We start from the raw sequence: 20,897 nt of genomic DNA, 5'->3' as shown, positions 1-20,897 counted from the left end.
CTTTGTCTTGGGACATAAAAAATCTGAAAGTATTTCAGCTGTTGAAGTTTTCTTCCTGGTAGCTTTTGATTTGATTCTTGCTGCTTTGTTTTTTTGAAGTTTCTTTTCATGAAGGTAATACATATAAATAGTTTAAATAGTCAAAACTGAAATGAGAAACAGCAGTCTCCTCCACCTCGCCCTGCCTTGGAGCCCTTTACCCTCGAGGCTGTTACTTTCAGCTCTTTATGCTATTTCTTCTAAAGGTTTGCTCATGTTTTTAAACAACAAACTTACATTGCTCTTTTCCCTGTCAGTTTCAGACGTTGTATATTGACTTCCTTCCGTGCAAGGTCACGGTTTAGCTCCCCACACAAACTCTTCTCCCCCTCCTTCCAGTGTGGTTCGTATATTTAATGGATTCTAAGAAGCTTATTCTTTTACATTTCGACAGCTCTGACACTGAACTGCATCTTTACATTATAGTGTTATATTTTACCTGGCAGCATTTTTTTCTCTTAGTATTTTACTAAATAATAATATATAAAGTAGTATGATTTCCAGTCAGTGTTGTCTTAGATTTTAAATATAATGATTTGTCATTTATAGGTGAAGCAGAATTCAGTATTTGTTATGTCGCTGCACATATTTTTCAGAGCTAAGATGCAGTGTCCAGTGATTGTATTTCCTGTCTCTTACAACGTTTATTATTCCTAGCTTAATAACTGCCTTCTTAAAAATCTGCTTAGTTTTCTATATGCATAGAGCTTACTTTCCCCCGCCTCCCCAGTACGCTTGCTTCAGTCTGAACTGATTGCCCTTCAGGTCTCTTACACAGATTTCTGGGACTTGACTTGGTCATCATCTTAGGAATCGTGTTTGACTCTTCCCTGCATTGTGTCGGTCATTTTGTGTGGGTCCTGTATCTTCTTTCTTGGTCTAACAGTTTGGCTAGAGTACACTTCCCGAGGAAAAGGAAGGCATGAGAGGCATTTTGAGGCCTTCCATATCTGAAAACTTTTGTAGTTGCAGTCATACTTTTCTTTTTAAAAAAATGCTTTTTTTTTTTTAGAATAGTTAGAATTACAGAAAAATTAAGATGGTACAGTGCTCCCATACACCCCACACCATGTCCCGTGTTACTAACATTTTACATTAGTGTGGCACTTTTGCCACAATTAATGAACCGATATTGGTATATCATTATTAAGTAAACTCCATAATTTATGCAGATTTCCTTAGTTTTTTCCTAGTGTTCTTTTTCTGCCCCAGGACTCCTTCCAGGACATCGTATTACTCTAAGCCGTCCTGTCTCCAGAGGCTCCTCTTGGCTGTGACGGCTTCTTGGACTCCCCTTGCTGTTCATAACCTTCCCAGTTTGGAAAAGTACTGGTCAGGTAGTTTGTAGACTGTCCCTTGAGATTCGTCTGATGTTTTTCTCATGATTAGACTGGGGTTATTTGGAGGGAAATCTCAGAGGTAAAGTACCATTTTCAGCATGTCATATCAGTAAGCCTTATGTTTTTTATTCCTTTACAGTCATTTTAGTAAAGTTTCAGGAAGGAGCACACAGAAGCGCTGTTCCGTATGCTGTGTTTGGTTAGAACTTTCCATAGTTGGATTGTTACTGTTCTTATTCGTATGCATTAATAGAATAATTCTAGCATCTGTGAGTACATGAGCTCCTGGTTTTTAAAACTTGTACTTGTGCTTTTTACTTTAATATATCAGACTTAACAGAAAGTTGTAAAAACTGTATGAAGAATTTCCATATACCCTTCACCTCTATTCTGAATGTTAACATTTTACAGTATGTGCTTTATCAGTATGTCCACATATAAAGATTTTTTTCTAAACTAGTTGAGAGTAAGTTGGAGATACACTGCACCTTTTCCACTAAATACTTCAAGGTATACTTAAAAATGAGGCCAGTCTTTTACATAACCACTGCAAAATTAGGAAGTTAACATAAATACAGTCATCTTATTTAATTTGTACACTCCATTCAGTTTTTGCAAATTATGCTACAAATGCTCCTTATATCAAAAAAATTTTCTTTTCCCTTGTTCAGGATCTGATCCAGGATTGCATGTTGCATTGAGTTGTCGCATCTCTTTTATCTCCTTTAATCTGGAGCAGTTCCTCAGTTTTCCTTTGTCTTTTATAGCCTTAAAACTCTTTAAAGATCATAGACTAATTATTTTAGAGAACTATGCTTTCTAACATGGTAGCCACTAGCTACATGTGACTATTTAAACTTCCACTGATTACAGTGAAGTGAAAGGAAAGACTCAGTCCCTCAGTTGCACTGGCCACATTTCAGGTGCTCAGTAGTCCGACGTGGGTAGTGGCCACCGCATGGGGCAGTGCAGCGGGAGAGTGCCTCCGTCCTTGCAGGAAGTTCTGTTGGACGGCGCACTGTAGGGGTTTGGGTGTGTGTTTCATCGCAGTTAGCTTCCAGTTGTCCCGATGCACAGGAGTCACCCCACAGCAGTGAGCGGAGCCCTCCTGACACGTCCTATCAGGAGGGACGTGTGAACTTCAGATGCTAACTCTGGTCACTTGGTTAAGGTAGTGCTTGCCAGGGCTCCCTGCTGTAAAGTTATATCCTGCCCCTCATTGGAAATAATAATAATTGATAAGAGAGTAATCTGCATAATTTAAGACTCTGTAAGTCACGTTCTGCTCATCAGCTTTACCCACTAGCTTTAGCCTGCCCTGAGGAGTCATGTGTGAAACCAGTAATTACTGTGGTGGTGGCCAAATGGTGTTTTTTCTCGTTGTTATTCCTTCTACCTTCTGGAATGAGGAGCCTTCCTTTCTCCTTTATTTATACTAATCAGTGGAACTCGCGGATCTTATTTTATTCAGTGAAGTTACAGTCTTTTTCACCATGGTTATTATTTTGATGCCTCATCTTAGCTTTGGCCAGAGGGGTACGTGTGCAGCCAGCTTCGGTGGCCTTCTGACACGTTGCCAGCACACCCTGAGCCCCTCCAGACGTCCTGCCACAGCGAGACGTTCCAGGCTCATCCTGTGCTTTTCTAGCCCCAGCCCGAAGTCGTTTTTCTGAGGATTCCTGTTTCCTTTCAGTGCAGAGTTGTACTTAGAAACTTAAGGTCCAGCTCATTTCTCATCCCTGTGTAGTATTCCATCGTGTGAATCTAGGTATGTTTATGTTTTTAGTTATTCGAAAACCCACCACAGTTACGTTTGAGTAGCAGTGAAGCAGCAAAGGAAAGCTAGAGTGTTGTTTTCAGTTGACGTTACATGAATATTGCCAGTGATAACAGTGACTTCTTTTGCATGTCATGTCATGTATGTAAGCATATGGAAAGGTATAGAGAATAATTATTGAATACCCGTATGCTGGCCACCCAAGTCATAGCAGAAACACTTTCTTCTGTTCCTTCCTCTCCCTCCCTGGAGGTACCCGCTGTGCTAAATGTGCTCTTGGTTATCCCTGTGGGTTGCTTTTTGCTTTTATTACATATGCATGTGTCTTTAAACAATAAGTAACGTTTTGTATGCTCTTAAACTATATGTGGATTGAACTGCATATATCCTTCTGCAGCCTGTTTTTTCCTCTCAACGTTGCTTCTGAGATTTACTATGCTGATACATGTAGCTTTTATTCACTTGTATTGAAACATTTGTTTTTGAACTATTTCCGGCATACACAAAGATGTGGAGAGTACTGTCACAAATACATTGGGACCTACCACCCACGTGAAGAATTAAAATGCTGCAGTTACTGAAGCCCCCCACGTACCCTCTTCTGATCACCTCTGCCTCGCTTGAAGTAGCTGGGCTGAATGGTGTAAATGTGATTCCTGTATTTGTCTTTGTGTCATCACACGTGTGCAGATGCTCCATCACTGATGTTTGTTTGGCAGATCTTGAATGTCTTTTATATAGATGCTGCCATCCTGTATTTACTGTTCTGCAGCTTTTCCCATTTGTAAGACTTGTCCAAGCTGATACATGCAGCACCAGCTCATTTCTCATCCCTGTGTAGTATTCCATCGTGTGAATCTTCAGTGATTTGTTTATGCATCTTTCTGTTGCCAGGTTCTTTTGTTGCTGTTATGAGCAGCACTACCATGACCATGTCAATACATGTCTCCCATGCAAATGTGTGCAAGTACCTCTAGGGTATTTTTCCAATTACCAGAGCTGCAAAACAAGTGACCCCAAAACTGGACATGTTCTGATAGTGGACTCAGTGGTCTAGGAGCTTGGACTGTGCATAGCAGGGACAGCTTCCCTCCACCCTGCGGGATCTAGTACCTCAGCTGGAAACTCCGAGGCTGGGGGCCTTTGAGGGTGGCTGCAGTTCCTCTCCATGTAGCCTCATTTGGGCTTCTTGGCAGCACGATGGCTGAGTACCAAGGACAGGCCTCCTGAGAGAGCATCCTGACAGCCAAGCCTTTTGTGACTAACATCTCTTCTGTCACATTGTTTGTTAAGCAGTCCCAAAGGACTGCCTAGGTTCAAGGGAAGAGGAAATAGACACCACCTCTCGGTGGGGCGTAGCAAGGTTCTAGAACTTGTGTGAACAGAAGTATTGCTGTGAACATCTAGGGGAAGTGCCATTGTCACAAGAGTACGTGTACCTATGAGTGCAGTGGCTGGGACACAGACGAGCACTGTCACCTTCATTAGACAGTTACTAAATTGCTCTCTGAAGTGGTTGCACCAATTATTTTCCCACTGGTAATGTATGAGAATTCTTATTTTTCTAGGTTATTTTCAGTGCTTAGACTTGTCAGACCTCTTTGCCAGTTTGATTGATGTTCAGTGGTTATATGTACTATATATGGTTGGCATTTCACTTTTCTTGTGGTATCATTTACAGGGTGCAAGTTTTGTGTTTTTTTTTTTAAATGGCAGTGCCAGGGACTGAACCCAGGACCCGTGCATGTGAAGCGTGCACTCTGCCGCTGAGCTGTACCCTCCCAACAGGTTCTGTATTTTAATATCCAAAATATAGTCGTTATTTATGGTTTGGGCATGTCTTGTTTACAGAATCTTTTTCTACCCCCAAATTGGAAAGTTGTTCTCTCATACATTGCCTTCTAAAATTATAAAGCTTTACTTTATATATTTAGGACTTTAAACTACCCAAAATTACCTCTCATCTATGGTGTGTGATCAGAACTGAACTTCATTGTTTTTCCAGATGATTAACCAGTTGCCCCAGTACCATTTTTTTAACAGATCTTTTCCTTACTGACTTTTTAAAAAAAATTAATTTTTTATTGAAATACTGTTGATTTACAATGTTTGTTTCTGGTGTACACATAGTGATTCAGTTACATTATGTATATTCTTTCATGTTCTTTTTCATAATAGGCTATTACAAGTTATTAAATATGGTTCCCTGTGCTCTACAGTAGGGCCTTCTTATTTATCTATTCTGTATATAGTAGTTTGTATCTGCTAACCCAGACTCCCAATTTATCTCTTCCCTGCCTGGTAACTATAAGTTTGTTTTCTATGTCTATGAGTCTGTTTCTGTTTTGTAAATAAATTCATTTTATCATGGCATCTTCTTTTTCCCCACATATACATTTTTTCCCCCTGACTATTTGAGAGTAAGTTGCAGACACTGTGCCCTTTACCTCACACTTTCATACTTGGCCACAGACGGTTATCCAAATAAAGAAATCTGACAGTGGTGCAGTCCATGTCCAGATTGTTCCCTTATGGCCTTTTCCCCCAATCCAGGATCTAACCCAGGGTCGTGACTTACGTTCACTTATCTCTTTAGCTGCCTTTAATCTGAAACGTGTTAACCTTTTTCTTTCATGACTCTGACATTTGTGAAGAGTATGGGTGGTTATTTTATAGACTGTCCCTCAGTTGATATTATAATATTTAAATGTGGTGCAATTCTTTGTTTTTCCTTGTAGCTTTTAGGAGAGTATGAGTCCCTTGGAAAAGAACACGAAAGAGTAAAGGTAATGGTTGATGATTCATGAAAAGCGTTGGCCCCTCTCTCCCTTTCTTCTCCCCTGCTCTGTCCCCATCTAGCTATTTGAACTCGAACACTCACTTCTCTTGTGTCAGTATCCTTATTTTCAAATATCTGCCAATGTAACTCACAAGTTTGTCGGATTTGTTAATTTCGCAAATATTTATTGAATGGCTGTTGCATTTGAGATGATATGAAATTTTTAGAAGAGTGTAGAATGCCAACAGATGCAAATAATTATTTAATGCTATTTAAATATAAAGTTTTATTTTCAAAATACTAGCTTTATGTAGGGTTGAGTTGATTATATTTGAATTCTTAATTAAAACTCTGTTTGGGGTTTACGTATTTGAATTCACTGAAACCCCACAGTAAGTAAGTGGGGTCCAAGTATTTCTGTTGCATAAAATTCAGGGTTGTGATTATTCAAGGTTAGTGAAAAGGCCTGCACAGCTGGGTGGCCCAGATGTCGGGTTCTCGGGGGCCAGTCATTATATCTGAAATCTCATCATTGCAGGTTTTAGCTTTGCTACTTACTGACGTTTTAGTCAAATTTGTGGCTAAAACATGTCCATTTTAATACGAATTGTTTCTAATCAAGTAAAGCACAGTAGGCTTTACCTATTAAACAGCAGGCTTACACACAGCTGTTTGTTTAAACCCGTGTTTTGCGCTCTCATTTTCCTCTTAAATTATGGGTGTTGGCTCTCTGGTTGATGCCGTATGTGCTGAGTTTCTGCATAATTTTCTTTGTAGTTCTTTGGTGTAGTCTTAGATTAGTTTTGTATTATGCATTTTAAAATAAAAGGAATACATCTGAATATTTATCTTCAGCTATCTGAATTTTTCCTTTATTTTCACAGGATACATTAAATACAACCGAGAACAAATTGCTTGATGCACATACTCAGATTTCTGATCTGAAAAGGTAAAATACATTGTCTTACTAATAAGCAAATACCTCTAACTGTTCTTTCAGTCCTTAAATATATGTCTATATTAAAAGTGATGAAAAGGAGGATTTTGAAGCACTTTGAAATTAGATTTTATCCTCATCTTCCCTTGACCTGGAAATACATTTGATTTTAGCTAAAGATTTTTAAATGATTAAACTGTATTGGTGGCTGTGTCTGAAAGGCATGCATGTCCCTAAACATAATATATATTTACTTAGCGTAGGTGAAACCTAGGTGATAGTAAAGCATTGAAAAGCGTTCTAAGAAGCAGTCTGGTTCACTGAATTACTTTTGTGCTCCAGAAAGAAAACCGCATTCACACCAATTTTGTGGTCAGCTGCTTGCTTAGAGACCTGGCTTAGGGACTGTATTCATGATCTGATGGGCTTGATTAAGTAGGAACAGTGTTGTAAGTGGCCCCTGTGGCTAGTGGTTAGACACTTCTAACTGGCTTTAGAGTACATTTTTGTGTTTTTTATTTGGAGAGAAGTAATGTCCCTCATTTAGAGATTTTACTGCACTCTTAAGGACTTCCATAGGAAGGAACAAGAATGCTGTCTAGCTTTCTTGTCTGCTCGAGTCTTTTCTGTGATACATTCAATTTTAGGGATTGCTTCCTTATCAGATTGGAATAAAGCATCAGTCCTGTTAAAGTTTTCTTTCTTGAACCTTCCTTGCAACAGAGTAGCTAAGAATTTGAGTTTAAACATTGAGATGAAGACATATTCAGTTTAAAAGAAGAGAAAGAATGCCAAAATATCCTCTAAACAATTGGCCAGGGTACCTATTTCTTGTTGGTAAACTTGGAAATAAGCTTTTATTCTGAACAGGGCACGGATTTGGTAAGCTGCCTGTGGGCTGAGAGTTGTCCAGGACAGGAAGTTCTTTTTATTATCTCTGCTTTGGATGGTAGGCCTGCTTCCTCTCTTGTGAGAGCCTGTGTATATTTCATATGAATACATATATATTAGACTTAAATATGTTAGAATTGCATTGTATTTGATTGCTTGAACTTACTATTTTCATTTTGTTTATACTATGTGTTTTGATCTGCAGTCAAATTTATTTTCTATTTGCTGTATTAAGCCCATTTGTTGTTCCCTTTTCCTTCCGTTGTGGCATATGAAGTGCTCCTGTGTAGAATTTTTTCTGTTTGCCTTTCTATTTATTCTCCCCGATTTTGTTCAGCTTATTAAAGTTTAATGGTGGCATTTTACTGTGAAAAAGACACATGGATTTGCAGCTCTTTTGTCACCCTAAAAGTATCTGTTAAAATAAGTAATTTATAGTTGAGCTGAATTTTAAGTTTGTTGTCTGTTTATTGAAATGTACTTAATTTGTCTTATTGCTTTTGAATTAGAACAATTTCAAAACTTGAAGCTCAGGTCAAGCAAGTAGAGCATGAAAATATGTTAAGTCTTCGTCATAATTCTAAAGCTCCCATGAGACCCTCACGCGCCAAGTAAGTTATTTTGTTTAATGTCTGTAAAGCTAGAAATAGGTGCACCCTGTCATTGAACTGAGATGCTCATCTGTCTAAATCATGAGAAAGACAGGGTTAAAGGTCATTATGGAAAATAGATGTGTAAAAACATGTAATTGTTAGATGTCCTGAAAGCTCTTATGCAGAGGCGTTTGCCAGAGAGAGGGAATAGTAGAGCCAGACTGGGGTGAGGAGAATTGGGATGTTTTTGTTTCTGACTGTGCCCAGCCGTGTGACCTTAGGCAAATCACTTATTTTTTTGGAGCTCAGTTTTATTATCTGTAGACAAGAACATTAGGCTGGCACATCTCAAAATTCCAGAAATTTTATTCCCATGTTAATGGAAAGACTTACAGAGGTGATCTTCATTAGGTTGTATGGATTTCTCTTTAGTTTTTCAAAATTAGCTTTGTTATAATCCAAGAGTATTACCTTGATAATACATTTACAGAGTAAGTGTTTTTCGTATTAGAATTTTTTTTTTGTTATGATGTTGATGTAAGTAGTATTAAGTGAGTAGATAACTTCCTGATATTGGTGTTTTATCAGAAAAAAATTAAATTGTAAATGTCAACCTTTCTACATTGTAATTGTCAAATGAGAAACTTTTTCTAGATCTTTACTAATGAGTCTCTGTGGGACATAATGAATTATTTAAGTAAAAACTGTGTAAATAACTGACATTGCACATTTGAGATTGAACAAGAGGGAGGACTGAGGCTTGAGTCAGGGAGGACCTTTCTGTGGAGATGACGTGTGAGCTGAGAGGTGAGGTGTGAGCAGAGCTGTTCCGGCGGGAGGTGTGGCGGGGAAGGGGTGTTCTAGGTAGAGAAACTTCTCTTGTTAAGTCCTGAGGTAGGAAAGAGCTTAGTCTTATGTCTGAAGAACCCAGAGGAGGCTAGTGTGGCCTGACTGTTCCCAGCGAGGGACGAAGGAGCCCCAGATAAAATCACAGGCACGTCGTACACAACTTTCTAAGCCACGGCCAAGAGTTTGGAGTTTATTCTGAGTCTGTTGGGGTGCCTTTGATGGGTTAGATTGTGACAGTAAAATTGTGTCATGTCATTTCTGCTTTTTAATGTGTCTGCCATGAGGGGAGGAAAGAGTAGAAGCAGAGAGACCAGTCGGACCAGGGGAGAGATGGCACAGGTGGGTGGGGGCCGTGGAGATGGACAGAGGGGAAGGACTTGAGAAGGTTCTGGAGGTCGAATCCACAGAACATGGTTATGTATTGGATGGCAAGGTAAGAAAGGGAGGTATCAGGTAAGGTCAGGTAAGTCCTTTGTTTCTATCTTGAACAACTAAGGGTGCCACATATTGAACCAGGGAAGAGATGGGAAGAGCAGACTATAGGATAAAGAGTTTCCATCTTGAATATTTTAGTTTGAAATTCATGTGAATTTCAAGTGGAAATTAAGCAGGTTCTGATAAATTTGCATTTGGAGCACAGAAATGAGGTCTTGGGCCAGAGTTATAAATTTTGGAGGCACCTTTCTAGAGAGGCTTAAGGCTATAGGGTAGATAGGTGTGTTTAGTGAGAAGTGAGCCCAGGACAAAGCTCTGAGGACCCCCAGTGTTTTGGTGTTGTGCAGAGAAGGAGCTGGCAGAGGAGCCTGAGAAAGAACTGCTACAAAACCAGGAGGCAAAGGAAGCAGCTGCCGAGAGAGTAGGCGAGACAAAGGCTGAGGGTCTGCTTTGAGAGCTGGCGGCTCCCGATGGCCTGGAGGGCAGTGTGGCTTGTGCAGAGTGATGGGAGTGGAAGCCGGCTGGGAAAGTGTGGAAGAGTGAGTGAAAACAACCTGGGCGTCTGGCGGCTGGGCTGTCAGGATGTCGTGGTACATCTACGCAGAAAACTGTTCAGTGTGATGTGCACAGGCTGGATCGGGATTGGCAAACCACAGCCCCAGGCCAAGTCTAGCCTACTGGCTGTTTCTGTAAGGCCCGTGAGCAAAGGATGGTTTTTGTTTTTAAATGTTTGGAAAAAAAAGGTCAAAGAATAATATTTCATGACACATAAATATTATATGAAATTCAAATTCCATGAGTAAAGTTTTATTGGAAAACACCCAGACTTACTCATTGATGTGTCATCTGTAGGTTCTTTTGTACTACAGTGGCAAAGTTGAAGAGCTGTGACGGACTATCTGGCCCGTAAGACCTAAAATATTTCTTACCTAGCTCTGTACTGAAAAAACTTGCCGATCCCTGAACTAGACTTAGACTGTCAGCGTGGTTTAATCCTAAGAATATAATGTGGAACAACAAAAAATCAGTTGCAGAAGAAATAGGGTACTGTTTATATCAACGTTAGCAAAATTCGTATCTTCTGTGTCATACAGATGTAGTAAAAGTAGAAGCATGCATGGAATGCTGAACACAGATTTAGTATGAACAGTTGCTTGGAGGAAGAATGAGATTGGCGAGGTATGCAGGGACTTCGGTGGTGTGTGTAGTGTTCCACGCTTCGGAATTCTAAGGATGTATAGCGGAGAGTCAAGATTTTATAAGCAGGATGGTTGGTGCATGAGTATCTCCTGTATGTCTTCACATTTGAAATATTTTACATTTTTAAAAAGTGAACAGGAATTAGTAAAGGATTAGCCCAGAATATAAAGAACTTATACAGATGAATAAGAAAAGGACAACCTCCTCAATACAAATGTGATAAAAGAATATAACAAGTTGTTCACAGGGAGAGAAGCCTAAATGGCTGATGAGAATGAAAAGAGGCTTCCTTCACTAATAGGAAAAATGCAGATGAAGACAGTAGTGGGTTACCACTCACACTGCCGGACAGGCCAAGCTTAAAGTCTAATCGTGAAGTTTGGCAAAGATACGACATAGGAGCTCTCCAGCTACTGGTTGGACTGAAAATTGGTAGCTCATCTCTTAGGTATTTACCTTCGAGAAATTCTTACACATGTTAATTGTAGCCTTGTTGAAAGGTGATTGATGAGAAACTAAACCCCACCAGCAGGAGAGAGGAGCGCTAACTTGTGATCCACGTGTGCTGGGGGTGAGTGATTGGAGTGGCAGAGCTGCACGTACTGACACGGGGAAATCTCAAACGTAATGTTGAGTGTGAAAAACAGCATTAGAAGGGTGTGCACATTATGTCCTTTATATAATTTAAAAAATACAAGCAACTATATAAATGCGATGTATGTCTTACAATTAAGAACACATATGGTAAGATGTTAGCATTTGTTAAAACTAAGTATGGGTCAATGGTTGTTTATAGTAGTCTCTGATTTCTCAAGAGTGCTTGAAATGATTCTTAATTTAAAAATCTAGGGGACACGGAAGAAAGGAGTGACTGGGAATTGAAATGAAAACAGATAAGAGGCGACAGCTCTTAAAAAGTTTGGTTGTGAAAGGGAGCAGAGAGAGGGAGACAGGAGGCCTTGCCTTATGGTTCCCTTTTCTCTCCGGGGGGTGCTGTGAGGTCGTCCCCTGGCAGCAGGGCTGGGGTGAGCGGCCGGAGGAGAGTGGAGAGGGTGTGAGGTCGTCGTGCTGAGAACTGGAGCTCGTTGATACAGGAAGCTGCGTCACCAGCGGCGTTGGGTGTCCCCTTGAGGTGGTGGTATGAGCTGTCATGACGCCCCAGGCCACACAGTTGGGCAGCTTTTATCCAGCAGAGCTCAGGGGTGGGAGTACAGACACTGAAGGACAGTGAGGTCACGGCAGCCATCCAGGCTTAGGGCTTAGCTGCCTGTCAGGTGTGGTGGAAGGTGAGTGGGGAAGGGAGTCAAGGCGATGAGACATTATAAGGAGCGTGCCCCCAGGAGCTGGGAAGGGGCGCTGGTGAAGCTCGGAGGGGCTGCCGTGCAGAGAATGGGGAGCCCAGGGGTCGAAGGCCTTGAGGTGAAATGCTGTGGTGACGCTTGGGCACGTGGGCAGGAGGCTCCTTGGTGTGTCGATTTCTCTGGCGATGCCCATGCTGGTCTGGGAGGGGCTCTTGCTTCCCCCCCGCGCCCTGAGCTACGACAGGGGTCTGAAGGGTGTGAAGTGCGGTGGGGCGACTTGGGGGGTGCTCAGAGCTGTGTGGATATGACAGCACCAGAATCTTGACTGAGATTCAGGAATATTCATAACTAACAGAAACCAAGAACCATAAAGTAGAGTCCATGTAGCTAGAATAGATTATTCTATGCGGTTTTTAAATTGCTGTGTAAATAATATTTCAGAGCACATTGTTTCCTGTATGTGCTCAGTGTAAATCGAAGCACAAACCTCGCAGTGCCTCAGAACTCCTCTCGTCCTAACAGCACTCTGGCAACCTCAGATGTCAGTCGGCGGAAGTGGCTGATACCGGGAGCAGAGTACTCCATCTTCACCGGCCAGCCTCTAGACACGCAGGACAGCAAGGCGGACAGCCAGCTGGAGGGGGCCCGCGTTCCTGGGTGAGATGACTTCGTCGGAGATCGTATTTAGGAACCGTTATGTTTTCTTAGAGATTTCCTTAGAGTTGCTTTTCAAAGTTCAGGACAGTATAAAGAGCCATCTTTTGTCACTTTAAGGTCTTAATTTTGAGGATCTGATTTTTATTTTACTTTGAAAGTCTAGTGCTTTTAGGAAGTTTTCCTTTCACAGGCTACGCAGAGCTGTCTCCACCTGTGCTGGCACAGCCGTGTGCTGCGCTTGCAGTTGGTCCTCACCCTCGGGCTAGTCCCAGCCTCCATGAACAACCTCACTCATTTACTCCGGAGCGTCATCAATACTGTATGTCTGTATGTGCTAGGCTGTGAAACGGATTGGGAAGCACTGGTCTGTTACTATATGCAGGTTCAGTTTTAATTGATTTGCATTTTAAAGCATACATATTCATTGTGGAGCCTTAACTGTCAGCCCTCATGTTATTCCCTTAATAATCCCAGTAAAGCATCTTAGTTCAGGCTGCTGTAACAGACTACCATTGACTGGGCCACTTAAACAACAAACAGTTGTCTCCTCCAGTTCTGGCGGCGGGAAGTGTGAGGTCAGGGTGCCAGCAAGGCTGGGCCCTGGTTCTATCCTCACACGATCTTTCCTTGGTGCATGTGTGCGGAGGGAGATCAAAATGTCTCTTCCTCTTTTTGTAAGGGCGCTGATCCCACCTGTGGGGGCTTCACCCTCATGATCTCATCAAAACCTAATCGCTTCCAAAGGGCCCTGCCTCTCCACACACTGTCACATTGAGGATTGGAGCTTCAGTATAAGAATTGGGGGGGGGAGGGTCACAAGTATTCAGTCCTTAGCACTTTGTGTCTTACAATTATTATTTAAGGTACCGTTCTCTGGAAAAGGATCCTTCACCTGGAAGTTCACCAACAAGTTTATTAATAAAAACACAAAGAGAGACTTCAGACACACCAATCATGAAAGCTTTGAAAGAACTTGATGAAGAAAAGGTATTTAAAAATTGGGGCACACAGACAGAGAAAGAGGATGCCTCAACTAGTAAGTGTTTTATTCCTTGTTTGATGTCAGTGTAGATACACAGATCTCTTCTCCTCTGTCCTCCTGTTATATTACCTCCTTTAAAGTGGAGTGCTTTGCAGCCACATGGATGGACCCCAGAGATTCTCATACTAAGTGAAGTCAGTCAGAAAAGGACAAATATCATGATATCACTTATATGTGGAATCTTAAAAACTGATACAAATGAACTTCTTTACAAACCAGAAATAGACTCACAGACATAGAAAACAAACTTCTGGTTACCAAAGAGGAAAGGGGTATGGGATTAACAGATAACACATCACTATATATAAAATAGAGAAACGACAGGGTTTACACTATAGCACAGGGAACTATATTCAGTATCCTGTAATAACCCATAATGGAAAAGAATCAAAAGAAATAATGAATGCATCTGTATGTGTATAGATATGTATAGATAGTTAACTGAATCACTTTGTTGTACACCTGAAACTAACACAATATTGTAAATCAACTCTAGTTCAATTTTTAAAAACTTAAAAATAAAATGGACCCCTTCAAGTAATGAAATAGAAAGTGTAATGCATTTTGCTGCTGCTTTAGCCCCATTTCATAGACAGTCGTATCCCCTTGTTGTTAGTTAATCATTGTCGCATGTGTACCTTCCATACAAAGCAAATGACCTATTACATTCTGATCATTAAAGATTTTCATGGCATTCTTACGGATATTTGAAAAATGTCTACATCAGTTTGTCTTACTTGCACACGTCAAAAAAAAGTTAGGCATTTGGTGTTCATAAAGGAACTGTGGCTTTCCCTCCTCTCCCTTTCTTGGTCACTGAGCAGCTTTAAGTAGGACAAGGAGGATGTGCAACAGTGTTTTTCCACAGGTCCCGGTACTGCTGCTTCTCCGGTGCTTACGTGCTTGGGCCTGCTAGTCACGTCATTAACACCTTTGGTGTTGCATCTCCAAAGCAGTATCTCGTAGTAAATGAATTAGTGACCTGCTTTCTAAAAATAAACTCTCCTGAAAAATCATACCTTGAATGCCAACTGTAAACAGGGAACTAGAATGAATTCATTATAAATGCTCACTTTTTTTTCATCAAGCGTTTATCATTGTAATGTATTGCATTTGCAAATAATCATTATAACCCAGATAGTGAGAAGAATTGCTTGCTTGGTGCAACCATCTGTTAATAAAGGCAGGTAACCGAAGCTGCATTTGTTTTGTGTGATGTATATGTGTGTTTTTTACATTTGTCTGTTACAGAATTAGTGAATCCTCGGCAAACTGACAGTTCAGTCAATGCAAGTCGGTCCCCAGAGAAAGGTGCCCAACAAAGACAAAAGAGATTTAATTCTGCTTCACAGAGATCGTCATCTTTACCACCTTCAAATCGTAAATCAAGTACTCCAAGTAAGAGTTAGAGATCTATCTATGTCTCTTGGGCTCAGGAGAGTGACATCTGAGCCGTACACGCTGTTTGACGTTTCCTGTTTCCCATACGCTCTTACTAACCTAGTGGAGGGCTCTGAGACAGGACCCCCAAATATGGCCTTGTTCAGTAACAGTACAACTGAAGAAATGCTCACTATTCATCAAAATTAGATTTTTTTAGTTGTGTGTCTAGCAAATATTTTGTAAATAATACCACTTCACAATTTGTGATAGTAGACAGCTATCTTACTAAACATTAATTCAAACAAATTAAGCTAGTCTGAAAAAAGACTTTTTAAAAATATGTTTACCTAAGATCATTCAGCATTAGTCACCGTTTTCTTTAGCCAATTACACGTATGATTCTAAAGTTAAGCACTGGATTTCTTGATTTCCATTTTCATAACAGCTGAGGAGACTCGTGTATGCCTGTGTTATTAGGAATGTTCTCTAGTGCACTGGTGTTTCCATCTTATTTCCAGTCGACTCTAAAATCCTGAAAAACCAGTTTTGAGTCAGTGCTGAAACTACGGTCTAATGTATTAAAATGTTGACAGTGTTTCCCTCTAGATGTTAGGATCATGAATCATTTTTATTTTCTATACTCACCTTTCACACGGTTTTATAATGAAAATGTATTCCTTTTAAAGTTAGAAAAAAAGTACTGAAAAAGGAATTGTTCTGCCAATATAATATATACAGAAGGAAATGACTATTTCCTCTTCATTTTCCTCTGTAGCAAAAAGAGAGATTATGTTAACACCAGTGACTGTGGCTTATAGTCCAAAGCGATCCCCTAAAGAAAATTTGTCCCCAGGATTTAGTCATCTACTTAGCAAAAATGAAAGCAGTCCGATTCGGTAAGTTCTGTAAAATTGTAGAATAAAATATATGTATTATTGACTTTTTAAAAATGTCAACTTACGCCTCTAGCTATCACTAAGTTTTCAGTTGTCAGTGGGAACTTTGTGGATTTAAATTATTTAAATAAACACACTGATAATATACAAGCACTGTAATACATGAGAACAGGTTTTAACTTATGTAAACTGGCTACTGCAAAATTTAAATACCGCCTCAGAACCCCTTCCAGTCTTTGGGTGCAGAATGATAATTCTTTGTTTTCCTGAAAAGGTTTAGGATACAGGGAAAATTTTGAGCCACTTGTACAAGAAAGTGGGCTGTCCTGTTACGGCCCTGGGACTGAATGTAAGTTGGCCTGTGCTTCTGAGAAAATTGCTCTCTAGAGGAAGTGTGGTCAGCAGTGTGTGTGTGCTGTGGTGGGACGACCACTGACCCCCTAAGACATAAGTGCTGGTGACTCAGTCCATCAGGCTCTTGGGGAAATTTCTTAAACACATTGAACCTCAGTTTTCTCTTCTATAAAATGGGGTTAATAATGCCTGCCTTCTTATTTTATACGGTTGTTGTAAAGATCAAATGACGTAATGTGTGGGTAAGCGCTTTAAGTCACTATTGTGTTAATATAATTTTGTGTTAGAAAATTTTAAATCTCAATTTTAAAAAATTATATGATCAGCTCTCTCTTTAAAAAATATCTAAATATGTGAGTTAGCCGGATGCCAGCCAGCTCATCTTTCTAGTGGAGATAGGGAAGATCAGTTAACATTTTTTTCTCACAAGTAACTTGCTTCATTCAATAGATTTGATATACTTTTGGATGATTTAGATACTGTTCCTGTGTCTACATTACAACGTACCAATCCAAGAAAGCAACTCCAGTTTCTTCCTCTAGATGACTCGGAAGGTATCTTCTCCTAAAAAATTATTAGTTATGGTTTTAGTCATTCATTTTGAGAGTTTCTGATATCTTTCCAAGGCTCTAAATGTTGTTATATCCTGCGCTTAAATCGTTTTTTACCCAGGGGCCTCTAAAAATAAGTATTTGTGACACTCATGGTGTGTCAATGCTGTATCCTCACGGCAAGGTTGGGAAACTGAAGTACAGGGAACGTTAATGTTTAATTACCAGGGCCGTACTGTTCAGTTTTTCTTTACTTTTATATTCTGTAATATATATGCCACTTAGGCTTTGAGTAATTTTTTCTTTTTCTCATATTTTAAGTTTGGAATATAGTTATAAGATAATGTATGTGAAATCACTTGCGTAGGCCCTTAAAATGTTAACTCTGTAATGTTGATATGTGTCCACTAAGTGTGTTGTTTAGGTTTTCAACTTTTTTTTTTTTTTTGCTTCAAGTTTACAGAAAGTTTGCATATATTCATTTAGGGAAGTTGTGAAGATTGTCAAACTGAGGGCAAAGCTTTTAGAATTCTGTGGAGGAAAAAAACTGAGTAAACAAGATTGATTCTGTATCTCTTTTCATTACATTTTTGGCTGTGTAGCAGGCACTTCCAGAAAATGAAGTTGGGTAACATTTTGGTATGTATATACTGTGTTAGAAAAACTGGTAAGAAGTAAAAGAAATTTCTTTTCTCTCTGACAGAAAAAAAGTATTCAGGAAAAGCCACTGACATCCACGTTAATCATAGCTCTTCCCCTGAACCGTTGCCAAGCGGAGTGAAGAACGTCTCTGTGAGGTCGGCCTGGGAGAAGAATAAGTCAGTTAGCTATGAACAGTGTAAGCCTGCTTCAGTAGCCCCACAGGGTAATGATTTTGAGTATACAGCCAAAATTAGGACCCTAGCTGAAACGGAACGGTTTTTTGATGAACTTACAAAAGAAAAAGACCAGGTAAAAACAAACAAAAAACAATGTTTTAAATCTTTTTCTGAACTTAATGCTTATGTCTGAGGAATAGTCAGAAGGGAGTTACTGAGTCAGACCCATCCCAGGAAGTTATGTGGCCGCCACGCAGAGCATCAGGGAAAACGTGTTTGAGCCGAGCTGTCGTTACAATTGTGACAGAGGGAACTTAGGTGAAGACGAGATGGACAGGAAAATGTTAGGCTGAAGTCTTTTCTTTCCATTCTGTTATAAACCTCCCTGCCAGTAATTAGAATTCTTCTTCTGTTTTTATTTAAACATTTTTTTGTGTGTTAACAGATTGAGGCAGCACTAAGTCGAATGCCTTCTGCTGGAGGACGAATCACTTTGCAGACAAGGTTAAATCAGGTGAAGTGTCTTAGCTTGAATCTGCTTTGGAGGCTTGGTGCTAGTCGGTGCTTCGTTTATCCACACGATTTTGAAATATCCCAGCTCCTTTAGGTACACTGAAGCAAGACTTTTAGACTTTACAAGACGTGTTTGGTGACTATAGCATATTTGATAACTGTGTACTCGCCTTCAGGAATAAGAAGTGATTTTATCTTTATACTTCCAAGAAAAAGGTGTTCAATGCCATTAAGTTCTCGAGAAACTAACTTGCGAGCAAATGGCAATATGGCTTTTAACAGATTTTTATATTAAGTTAATGCTGTCACATTGTCTCCCTTTTTGTGTTTGTTTTTCCCTCCCTAATCTTTCACTTATTTCTGAACCCCTTTCCATGTAGTAAACTTGTGAAACAGTTGCACATTACAGCTGGAACAGGCATGAGGGTAAAACGAGGAGTGTGATTGCATTATTGAGCAGGAGGCGGTGCAGGCGAGTGGCCCGCGTGCATTCCTTTCAGTTGCTTTTCAAAGAGAATTAAAATGCATGAAACCATGGGACATTTAAAATCTGCTCTTTTTGTAACATTTTAAACATAAGAGCAAGGATATGTCTCTTATATAACTGCATGTTTTGGCTTTTCAGTGCCTTAGCATCAGGAAAAGTTAATTTTCAGATTGACTGGTGATACCAGAAGGAAAAAAGGGACTCAGAAAATAGCAGAGGTCTTTTTCTAGGGCCTGTATCCCTAACTTGTCTTTTTTTTCTGATTTTTAAGTCCTTTTGTTGTTTTTGTTGTTTTGAAAGTTTTTCTTCAGTAATTTGTAAAATTCAACACGTGAAGCTCATTTTAAAATAGTTTACTGGGAAGGCGGATGGAAAACTTGTTGATACTCTAATTCTAAATGTGTCTGAAACATCTATTTAATATACTCTTACATAGTGATTTTAAGCTCTTAAAATAAGACTTAAAGGGCCCTAGCTTTTGTTCATATTTGTCAAAGTTGTTTCAATCCAGTAAGAAGACAAGTGGCAGCAAAAAAGGCCTGAGGATGCTTATAAACAATTCATAAGTGAAAAAGGTGGAATTGGGCGAAAAAAAAGATGCAAAGTGCTCAGCTTCACCAGCGAATAAAAAACAAAACACATTATACAAAAGCGTCATTTTTAAATATGACATTGTTAGGTATTTAAAAAAAAAAAAGTGTACCTGGGATGGGGAGCAGCTTACTCCCCTGCAGTGCAGGTGGAAGGAGAAACTGTTACAGACTTTCTGGATTTCAGCTTGACATGTATCCAGAGCTTTAAAATTTTACATTTCTTTGGACATTTTTACTTCTGGGAATGATTCCCTAAGACAGTATTTATAGTTATATGCAGAGATATATTTAAGAATATTTATTGCCGCATTATTTGTGATGTCTGAAATAAGAGGAAACCTAAATTTCTTCTAGGAGAATCTTGATTAAATATGGTACATCTGTTGGAATATAGCACATTAATTTAAAATGTCATAAAGGATATTTCAGAACAGGGAAAATTAAATTGTAAAACATTCTGAAGTAGAACTTGATTCTATTTTATTTTTCTTAAAAATGGTGTTCATATCTGCAGAGAAAACAGGAAAGAGGAAAAGTCGTTATTTGTTACTTTTTGCTCATCTGTCTTCTAAATATTCTAAAATGAACATGTAATTCATTCATAATTAAAGTAGTTGAAGAGAAAATTTTAAGTTTTATTTCAGGACACCATTGGAGTTCACACTGAATAAAGTATCTAAAATGATACATGTGTGTTCCAGGTATTTAACTGTAGTACTACTTATTTATTTAAAAATAGCAGTTGTCACTCACTTGTGAAATCTTGTTTCTTGGAAAAGTGTCCTCCAGTGTTTTTCCTCCTTGTTAACTTACAAATGTTTGTCAGAAGTTACTTGATACGCTTGTAAGTGGGGTACGGCACCAGTGCCCGTTTCTTCTGGCGAAATGTGTGTAGAACCTGCTGGGTTCCTCTTGTGCTGTTCTCAGCAAAGTCAGAGAATTCTCTCCAGGGAATCGTGTTGCTATTGCTAGAATTTCCACATACTGAAGATACCAAACAGATTGAGAAAATTTAATGATCAGCAGTTACCTTGGGGGAGGGTACAGCTCAGTGGTAGAGTGCATGCTTAGCACGCACAAGGTCCTGGGTTCAGTCCCCAGCACCTCCATTAAAAACAAAAAAGCAGTTACCTTGAGTGGTTGGAAAGTTGATTCATATTTAGTTTAAAAGAAGTAATATAAATGATGATTTATGTAAAAATGACAATAACTGTAATTGGGATGTTTATACTTGCTCTTTTGCTAAAAGAAAGGTCGTTTTGGTGGTAATTACAAAATCAGTGAACTTGATGTAGAATTCTAATTAAGCTTTTTCCATTATTTTTACCTAGGAAGCCTTGGAAGATCGTTTGGAAAAGATTAATCGAGAGCTGGGTTCAGTTCGCATGACATTAAAGAAATTTCATGTTTTGCGCACTTCTGCAAATCTTTGAGATTTGTAGCCATTAAATTTTGAGACATT

At 39.5% G+C, this 20,897-nt stretch overlaps 1 protein-coding gene across 11 annotated transcripts in view; it reads left to right on the top strand.

Moving 5' to 3' along the window:
* Positions 1-20,897, top strand: part of MPHOSPH9 (M-phase phosphoprotein 9) — a 49,391-nt gene extending 28,494 nt beyond the window's left edge. For 7 of the 11 annotated variants that reach the window (XM_072953474.1, XM_031670125.2, XM_015243784.3 and 4 more), the window contains 11 exons: positions 5,895-5,942; positions 6,820-6,884; positions 8,273-8,374; positions 12,664-12,798; positions 13,662-13,834; positions 15,092-15,238; positions 15,999-16,119; positions 16,924-17,027; positions 17,728-17,975; positions 18,288-18,356; positions 20,767-20,897. In XM_072953474.1, coding sequence (XP_072809575.1) covers positions 5,895-5,942; positions 6,820-6,884; positions 8,273-8,374; positions 12,664-12,798; positions 13,662-13,834; positions 15,092-15,238; positions 15,999-16,119; positions 16,924-17,027; positions 17,728-17,975; positions 18,288-18,356; positions 20,767-20,868 — 1,314 coding nt within the window. In that variant the 3' untranslated portion in view covers positions 20,869-20,897. Of the gene's footprint in view, positions 1-5,894; positions 5,943-6,819; positions 6,885-8,272; positions 8,375-12,663; positions 12,799-13,661; positions 13,835-15,091; positions 15,239-15,998; positions 16,120-16,923; positions 17,028-17,727; positions 17,976-18,287; positions 18,357-20,766 lie in introns of those variants that run through there. The other 4 variants (XR_004186083.2, XM_072953475.1, XM_031670129.2 and 1 more) reach the window with 4 other exon arrangements.

The sequence above is a fragment of the Vicugna pacos genome, chromosome 32 (assembly GCF_048564905.1).
Source record: "Vicugna pacos chromosome 32, VicPac4, whole genome shotgun sequence".
NCBI classification, from domain to species: Eukaryota; Metazoa; Chordata; class Mammalia; order Artiodactyla; family Camelidae; genus Vicugna; species Vicugna pacos.
The sequence above is the reverse complement of the archived record's forward strand: the minus strand, read 5'-3'. Positions and strand labels throughout refer to the sequence as shown.